Source organism: Nannobrachium achirus (assembly GCF_963921795.1).
Source record: "Nannobrachium achirus genome assembly, chromosome: 5".
In the NCBI taxonomy this organism is placed as follows: domain Eukaryota; kingdom Metazoa; phylum Chordata; class Actinopteri; order Myctophiformes; family Myctophidae; genus Nannobrachium; species Nannobrachium achirus.
This window is the reverse complement of record NC_137814.1, coordinates 33,056,375-33,066,192: the sequence shown is the minus strand read 5'-3', so window position 1 is coordinate 33,066,192 and position 9,818 is coordinate 33,056,375. Positions and strand designations below refer to the sequence as shown.

Below are 9,818 nucleotides of genomic sequence, written 5' to 3'. Positions count from 1 at the left end.
ACAAAAAGCAATGGTCTTACAAGTACATACTGCCATGCTCCTGCACAATAAAATCCTGATTGTCAGTTTAATTCTTAGAGTTAAATTAACACTCAGGATTTTGCAGTGTGCCATTTGAGTCTTTTTTGGGTGTGTTCTTCTACCTACGTTACAGTATGTGTCATTGGGCGATTATTACCATCGCTGTTCTTACTTTACATCAACAAATATGGGCAATGTGGCAAATATAGGTTTACATGCCATTTTACAACTGACATAAATAAATTACAAGTATATTGTCAATAACAACGTTTCTTATGTCAACTTCCTCAGACATCCCTGACAAAATGAAGCCAATTAAAATGGTAGAATCCAGGAATTTGATCATGAAGTTTCCTACTTCAAATACCCTGCAGAGCAGAAAACCTAAGATACCTTGTCTTCTTGACCTGCATACCCATGCACGTAAAGCATTGGGTCACTGAGAGTCAGAGAGAGAAAAAAGGGGAAGCAAAAACATGGATGACTCACCTCCACAATCAGCACATTCTGTTGATAGCAAGTTGGAGAGAGAAGAGAGGGAGGATATCAAACAATTAATCTAAGCTTAGGAATGTGTAACAAGCAGTCTCTAATCAACACACAATACCAAGATAAAACATACAGAAATCCTCTACTGGGACTGTTGTGCAGAACTGAAATACTGAAGGGATTATACACTACAGCTAGACTTAAATTGTAGAATGTTATCCACTAATATAAATCTCCCCCATGCTAACCTGTTCTGTACAGTAAATAAGCATATTAATTGCATTGATGACATCAACTACTGGATGTCCCAAAACAGCTGAACAGAGACAATACTGAGATCCTAGTAGTACCGGTAGGTGCTAAGGGTCACCTACACCCAGAGAGCAAGACAGAAAACTGACAGAAACTTCTGGTCTCTGTCCAACTCTGGAAAAAAGGTCCATTCATTTCTAACAGGTTAGATTACTGTAATGCCCTCTTCACTGGACTCCCCCAAAATACTCCATAGGGTAGGTAGTCAATCTCGTAATATTGAATCAAAGTACAACTTATTGTTTACAAGGCTCTAAGTGGTTTTGCTCCAGAATACATCTCTGATATTCTAACTGATCTCCTGTGCCTAGAATGAAGTCTAATAAACCTGGTGAATGTGCACTTAGTCATTATGGTCCTACCCTCTTGAACAAACTGCATGATGACCTTGTGATCGGCCACCACAGTGTTTTAAGACCTTCATATTTTCTCAGGCTTTTTGCCAACTGTGTGTGTGTGTGTGTGTGCGTGCGTGCGTGCGTGCGTGCGTGCGTGCGTGCGTGCGTGCGTGCGTGCGTGCGTACGTGCGTGCGCGCGTGCGTACGTGCGTGCGTGCGTGTGCGCGCGCGTGCAGACGCAACACGTCTATATGCATGCATGCGTGGGTACGTGTTGTTTCGAATTGAGTAGAGAATAGAGAAATTAGAAATTAGAATAGAGAAGTATGTACTTTCTTCCTTTTTTAAGTTGTTCTTTAACATGAAGTACATTTATTTACTCTACTGTGTATAAATTATCCTATATGAATACATTTGACTGGACTTTACGATTAAAATTTGCCAGGCAATTTATACTATAAAAGGACAAAGGGATATTTGAAAGATGGAACAGCTTTCCGTCCTGTGCAGCAACATGTAACCAATTGAAAAACAACGAAACAAAACAAAAAAAGAAACATTACATCTGAGTGAGAATTTTATCATCTGTAATGGATTTACAAAACTTCAGATGGAAGTGTTTTGAAAGGGCTGAAAACTGAGTCATACATAGCTGTGATCCACCTCCCAAGTTCATTAATGGAAAAAACATGTTTGTCAGTGAGGCACAAGGAAATGGCACAAGGAAATGAAAGCCTCGTACCTCATTTGAATAGGTGCAATGTGTGTGTAATCATTCCAAAACAACTGGGCAGTTAAAGGATCTGAAGCCTAACCCTAAACTCAAACCTAGAAAAACAATATTTAAATTGACCAATTCACTCTGGGGTCACTTCTTTTCAAACAATGCATGCTTCCAGGCATGAGGTCATAAGATATGCCTTGTCTAGTCCTCATTATCATTCCTGAGTATCCATTAGATTAGAGTACAGTATCTCTGTCTACATACATTACTTTGGAATGAGCAATTTAGTGTCCACACACTGTAACTATAACTATATGTGAAGAACTCCATGGGCGTAGGCCTCAACCTTGTGTGATGTTTTCCACTTCACTCAATATGCTCACTTCTCAGACTGCACTGTGACATCCAGTTACCAGTGGATGACTACATTAGTAGTACATTACAGGAAGGAAGCCAGCCTTAAAATACTCAGTGAGAAAAGCAACGGGCAATGAGTCAGACATACCTCATAACTCAGAAATAAATCTATGCCACGCCTGACTACAGAGTGTATCAGTTTGTCAGCAACTGCATATGACTAAGCGTAATCACATCAGCTGATTGATAGAACTCTTCCTATTGACCAATGAGAAGTGAGTAGTATGCCCCTGCAGAGCATACATGTATGTATCCATGCGCGTGTGTGACGTTCACACACGCGCGTGCGCGACGTTCACACACGCGAGCGCGCAACGTTCACACACACACACACACACACACACACACACACACACACACACACACACACACACACACACACACACACACACACACACACACACACACACACACACACACAGACCTTGGAGGCCTTGGACACATAATTAATTCGATTTATATATTTAATAATAGAAAGCTGATTCTTAATTGCTTTAGTATTTACAATGGTATATACAGTAATGAATTCTTACAATGACCATTTTGTTTACTTGTCAGATGATAAAAGGATATGCTATTGCTATAGCTATAACTGTACTGTAAGTTGTACAATCAAAATGTGTTTTCCCTTGGCTTGGATCATGATCATCCATAAACAGCCCTAACCAGTTAGTTAGCTTGGTCAATAACCAATAACTTTATACTCTGACTTCTGCTGCACGAGTAGTGAAACAATTCCTCAAGAATGAGGGGCGTGTATTGTTTTGTTTTATTGCTTGATGTTGTTTCTTCATTGTATGCATTTACCGTGAGCCAGAGGATATTGTTGTTGTTGTTGTGCTGTCTATTAGAAAAAACTTTAACCAAAAAAACAAGGAATGAGCAGTGTGAATGAGTCTGGAAACGTCAGAGGAGCATGTCAAATTCTAAGAAAGGCTGCCCTCTTGAGGACGATATTAGACATTACATGACAGTTTGCTCCACCTATTTACATAAAAATCTTTTTTTAAATAAACATTGAACAAGACTTCATAACATCAGCTCATTCTCCTCAGATATTGTCACTTCTTGGTCATAAAAAAACAATGATTCAATTATTCTTTGAATTGATAATTATTAATCATTACCTTTCCACCCAAAAAAGACAAGTCCTCAGCTCCAACAATTTGGAGATCCTCTGTTGATTGGTCATTCTGCAAGAAACAGAAGAGAGAGCAAAGACAGTTTGTATATGTCAGAATAAATAAATAAATACGGTACACATATTCGTACCATTGGTATGAGTGAACACTGACAGTGACAATTCTGATATGTTTCACTCTCTCTGTTATCTCCCACCTACACTACAGACAGTTGTAGAATTCTGTACTAAATCTAATCTAAAAACTAAAATCTTCTCTTACTGGGGCCTTTAGTACAACATATTTTCAAATGGGGGACAGCGGCCTAATACGTATTAATTTGGGGGTCCATCGTAGCCATAGGAGAGGGCATAGTTAAAGCCACAAGGGTCATGTTGTGATATTACAACAGCTCCAATTCAAGTCTCAATCCTCAGTCTTGTGACTGAACCACTATGGATGATAATCAAGCAGTGAAACGAATTTGTCTCGCATCGGTCAGTCAGCCGTGAAGTCTGTTCAGTAGCCAGCGTCTCACCAGGTAGCTCTTGAGTCGTATGAAGTGAACCCTCATGGGGATGGATTGGTTGGAATTGCGGCTCAGTGCCTTGATCCCCTCCACCAGGTCAGCGCAGAACTGGTAGCCTCCTTTTAGCACGCACAGCACCACTATGTCATGATCACCCAGGTCAGCCATGATATTCCTAGCAAGACGTTCAGTCCTGCAAATAATAGGGTGTGAGAAAATATCGACACACTTGAATATCATGATATTATTATTATGTTATGTGATAGGCCAACTGTATTTATTTATTTTTAAACACATGGATGGCACTCAGTTTGCACACATATTTGCACTCAAAGGACCAAAATGAAAATAAGCTCTCAAGCTTTCTTTTGACAAATATGTACAAATATATGGTCATGTATGTATACTCTTGTCAATACAAATGTCAATCAATCAAATTCATCAATCAACCAATCAATAAATAAATAAATCAATCAAATATGTTCATGTCACCCCTGACCATCTAAACATATTTAGAGCCATGGATCCCATAGATTTAGGTTGTTGAAATGTTTCAAAAATATTTTAAAGTTGTCATCTGAAATCAAAACATTGCTTGGGGTGAGATCTGCTATTTTCAAATAGCTGATGCAGCCAGTAGGGTAGCTGATTCTGATTTTGCTGAGGACTCAGTGCACAGTCTGCACACCAGTACTGAAACCCCACTCAAAGACGCGTGTTCTCTGCAAGAGAAGAACGTAGTAGTAGCAGGCTACAGGTAGTCTACCTGTCCATTATGACTCCATGAGGGATGTAGACACACTCTAGATCCCCAGCGTAGTGAGCAGGATAGTTGAACAGGTCTAAACAGTAGCCTGGCCAGTCATCTTTGATCTGGGAGGAAAGGATGTAAATGTTATAACTTTGATGATTATGAATGCAAATATGCTCTAGCTGCACGCATTCAACGTCGCATCGATGTAATAAACCAGACGATCCGAAGTTCTTGTTGCAACAACATGCAGAATGCAGATGCATGCACATGCACTGGTTGACAACGTGGGCGAAACTTTGTGCATGAATGAATACGTTTTCGCAACTTTTCTTGCGTGTTGGACACGCTTCTACGGCTACGTCGCCCACCAGCCACCACCACCTACCACAACTCCATCGCCTCTTCCCACGGACTGGACGGCGTTGTCTTCCATGTTGTTTTTTTCCAGGACAAGGGGTCTTTAGTTAGACGACCACCAGCTTCTTTTCTTTTTCTCTCGTAAAGTAGTGGCAGGCAGTCAATGAGGAGAGAGTAGGAGGAGCATAGTGTACAAGAATGTAGCTAGGTCTGCAGTGACTGCCTACAGAATCTGAGTTTTGTCAAACTGATCTGCAAACGTGTAAATTCAAAACTATTTAAGCTCATTAATAATATATTTTACCCCCTTCTTTTAAACATAAAACGCATGCAGTCATGTAATTAGGCAACAAATCAGATTGTTAATTATGGGATGGGATGCCGCCTGGTAGCTGGTGAACGCGAGTGTCGGTTCTTCTACAGAAACATCTTATCTCTCTCACAAGTTTCTATTCTATTCTCTTGGTTTCCTGTCTCTCTAGTCTTTAATATCTGAAATTGCTTAAAGCCTACAAATGCCACAAATATCTCTTTGTATTGAATTAATTAATATCAGATAATAATACACTACTAACTAAAGTCCCCATGGCTGTTATACGAAATGTGTCCCATCGTTGCCATCTTGTGGCAAAGTAGGTCTAATCGTTGCGAATAGGAATGGCCCATCTTGTGCAGAATCAAAACTCTCCTGTCTTTAATTTATTAAAGAACATTGCAAAGAAGCCCTGGCTATATCATCACTGCTATGTTAAGATATATTCAGAGAGAACGGTAGGCCTACTTATGTTTATCATTAAGGCAGCATCTTATTTTAGAACTAACTCTGTTCCCCTAGGGGGCAGCCTTATCTCTTCACAACAATCACCTCCTCTACATTCTTATTATAAAATGAGGCCAAGATGGGAAGATTTCTCTGTAATCTCTCATGGTTCTGATATTTAGCCATTCCTGAAAGGAGACAGGAAAGTGATTTGGGATGAGCAGGTCAAATGATGCAGGAATCAAAGCCAGGACTTAATTAGTTTCCACCTATAGGCTACTTGGTCTATTCTATCATCAGTTTGAGGCACCAGGGCTTCCTGAGATTTGAAATGTACTACCAGAAGACACATCTAACCAGTAAACAATCCAAAGGTTTTACATGCTATGATCTGACTGCAGTTAGTTTAGCACCACCAGCCAGGGTACACCCTGAGATCATGTCAGTGTGGCTCCACATCAGGGCCATCTACTGGGGGCTTCCTAAGAGGGTTGGACAAGGTGTCTGGACCACCCACCGGAGCCCATCCACAGCAGCTGTAATTAAACAGGGGTGCGATGACAGCTGGGGAGCCAGATGTCAACAGGAACATTAGATTTCCATCAGACAGCAAGGGCCACCTCTGAGGAATGAAGAGGTGCAACCTCCTTTTCACGCAGTTTCAGACAATTGAGCTTGGGATCGCAAGAATCTGTTCAAATTAGACTGTCTCTGCAGTATGTTTATTTTGTATAGAAGTGATGACATTTTCTGTGCTACGGTTAGGGTTTGTATGTCTGCAACAGGGTCAATTATGCAGGATGTGGATGTAAGTCAGAGCTATTCACAAACATGGTTTATCATTTGTCGTATGACGTTGTCACGTGGCAAAAATAGCCTAACAAAATGTTGTCTATAGTGGCCTATATCATCAAGGGATGCCTAGTTTAAAGTGGTTAATGAGAACCCTGTGCTGGGTACACCATGGGTAATATTGTTGAAGGGAGACGGTTTGGGTCAATGACGAAGACTCTTCAAATTGTTTTGATGCCTGAGCTGTTGGCTAGAGCAGGCCTGTTTGTTGTCTGCCCTCGGGCCAGGGAGCAGTCCATCTATGGTGTTTCACCATCACTCAGCAGTCAAGGCCTGTGACCATCTACAGCTTTTATACTCGCTGAGCCTCACCCCTATATTTGGGCAATTATAAATATTCAGTTGTTATGAACATAATTTTGGCAGACATGCCACTGTCCAGCCAGATAATGTCAGGGCTGCTGTTTGCAGCTTTTTGGAAGAGAGTATCTCACAAGGACATGGCCATTCCTCTCCCTTCCAGTCAGCTTTTCATACTGTATACTGTGACAACAAAAATAAATGATCGTCCAGATGACCTAAATTATGGATAGCGCACTGAACGTCTTACTGTCTGGGTCTCTTTCTCCAACAAATACACACATACACACACACACGTGTACCATTGTGTGTCTTTTGCATCAAGCATTTAAGATGAATTTGTTGACTCACTAGATACCGTATGTGCAGCTGCGTGCATACGCGTGTGTTTGCGTGTGTGTGTGTGTGTGTGTGTGTGTGTGTGTGCGTGCGTGTGTGCGTGCGTACGTGCGTGTGTGTGTGTGTGTGTGTGCGTGCGTGCGTGTGTGTGTGAAACTAAGTGAATACAGTATACACTACAGTAAGGTCTTGGATAGGTGCCATTACAGAGAGAATGACCTTCAGTCAGAGCAGATGTGACTGTGACAGTAGCATCTTCCAATGATGGCAACTACCCACCCCACTCATAAATGCAACAATACAAATGTTGATGAATTATATAGCAGTATTACATAGCATTTTTAATGTGTTTAAAACTTTTTTTTTTTCAACAGAGCAAGTCAAGCACAATGGTGCACATAAACAGATGTTGAAAGTTCGTCAGCTAATTCACATGAGAATTGGAAAACAAAAGGAAACAGCCTACTTCATTAAGCACACCATTTAAAAAATAAAAAAAGAGCAAACATATAGTCCACGCAACATAAAATGCCTACAGATTATTAGACCATTCAGACGAAATAAAAACAAAAACATTAATCATTATCTGTGATAAGTTGTCCCTTCTCAAGATGTTTATGGTTAACATTTACCTTTAAAATTCGTGAAATCTTCATATCGAAACAAGTCAATGAAATAGTGTTGAGAGATGCATGAATTCAAATGTCTAGGACTAGGTTTTGGTATCAATTCTACAGTTACTGAACCAGAGACAGCAGAGAAACCTAGTATGTGGAATGCATACAGAAAAGGTGAGTATTCAGTCTAGTAGAACATAATAAAATGGCCCAGTGTTCATTTATACACCGATCTTACTGTGTCGTGATATGATTGGCTCTATTCTGAAATGACCCTCAGCAGCAACTAGAAAGCACAGTTGCACCTCTTCAGTATTTCCTAAAAAACATGTAACAGTATTATTCTGTTATACAGATTTAAGGGTATTTGCTACCTGCTTCAACCAGGGCAAGGGTTTGCCGTAAGCATGTCAAAATTCTATTAACATAATGACTTCCTTGTTTAAGTGGATTCTGATTCAATGTGCTCAAAAATAAACTCAGTTATGCCATCTGTGACATACCTTTTCTCAGTAGAAATTGCATTGAGTATTGGACTTCTAAGCATTCTTTTCCCTCCTTTCACAGATACATCCTTATTCCCCACTTTATTTTTCATGTCTGATTGTAGCACCAGGATTAAGACAGAAATACAGCTCTATATTATTTGTCCTGAAAGAAATAATGCAAGTATAATTATGTACTATATATAGTCAGAGCCTATTGGAATGATATATTAAGTAGCAACAACAGTAGTAGCATGATGAAAACTTTGTCTTGATGTGTTTTGGTTTAACAGCAGTATTTTGGCAATATCAAAATGTTATCACTGTACGGGCAACATCTGAAGAGGAAACCCCAAAGTTGAGCTGATAAAATAGCAAATAATAATACATATCTGTATGTATACAGTATCTGATTCAAAAATTAACACTAATTCCTGCTTTTGTTGTAGTGCTGTTTCTGTCACTCCACTTACACACAATGCTGTCACTCTAAAGGGTGATTAAAATGTAGTTGCGTGTACAAATACACACTCACAATGTGCCGAGCTTATAGATCTGCTTTTTGGCGTGCAGCAATGTATAACTCAGGCTTAAACCACAGGTTGTTTTGTCGTATGAAACCCACAACGGATGACCAGTGACTAGATTGTGAGTGAGTATCCTTACTTTAATGAATAATGTCAATCAAAGTTGTCTGAGTTGACGACAAGTATTTGTTTTACGGATAACATATTTCACAGGGTTGGTTTACCTTAGAGGTATCGCCAACAGAATTGTGTTTTGACTTGTCAGAGATAGAGGGTAAGATGAACATACTTTATCAAGCACACATTGTAAACAACTGAGCAATATTTAAGTTTAAATGGCGTACCATAGAATAGGTGAGAGACAACAAAACATAAGTAAGAAGATGTGCCTCTTGCTTGCAAAGACAAAAAATCTCATTTTTACAAAACAAATAATGGTCACTGACATTTTTTTACCTACTTATTTAGTTGCCGAGAGGTAGAATGAAGCGTTTTCAATCAAAATTTATGGGTTGATTTATTTATCTTATCATCAATATCATAATATCATCAATATGAGTGAAAACATCACAAGTGAATAAAGTAACCCCAGCCCTCTGAATATAATGTGAAATCTGTACAAACATCTCCATTCCTTGTAGTATTGTTTTTCGTTTTCATTCTGATACTTTTAGTTGGTATCTCAAATGTCCAAGAGCAGAGCAGAGGAAAGTTTCTTTTTGTTTCTTCTTTTTCTTTTCTTTTTTTACATTTTCTCTAGTTAGGATTTCACAGCACCCCTCCAAACTATGGGACAGTGAATCCATTTTACTCTTAATACTGTGAATGGCACGGCCAGTTCATGTTTTTGTGGATATGGTGAGGAGATTGGAATAT

General features: G+C 39.5%; 1 protein-coding gene across 1 annotated transcript in view; it reads right to left on the bottom strand.

The window, feature by feature from the left end:
* Positions 1-5,199, bottom strand: part of LOC308285559 (hypoxanthine-guanine phosphoribosyltransferase-like) — a gene marked incomplete at its 3' end in the record, with an annotated part of 6,203 nt that extends 1,004 nt beyond the window's left edge. The window contains exons 1-5 of the mRNA XM_080726347.1: positions 5,091-5,199; positions 4,718-4,824; positions 3,961-4,144; positions 3,429-3,494; positions 511-528 (exon numbers count right to left, since the gene is read on the bottom strand). Of these exons, the coding sequence (XP_080582473.1) occupies positions 511-528; positions 3,429-3,494; positions 3,961-4,144; positions 4,718-4,824; positions 5,091-5,138 (423 nt within the window). The 5' untranslated portion in view covers positions 5,139-5,199. The remainder of the gene's footprint in view (positions 1-510; positions 529-3,428; positions 3,495-3,960; positions 4,145-4,717; positions 4,825-5,090) is intronic.
* Positions 5,200-9,818: the final 4,619 nt, after the last annotated feature.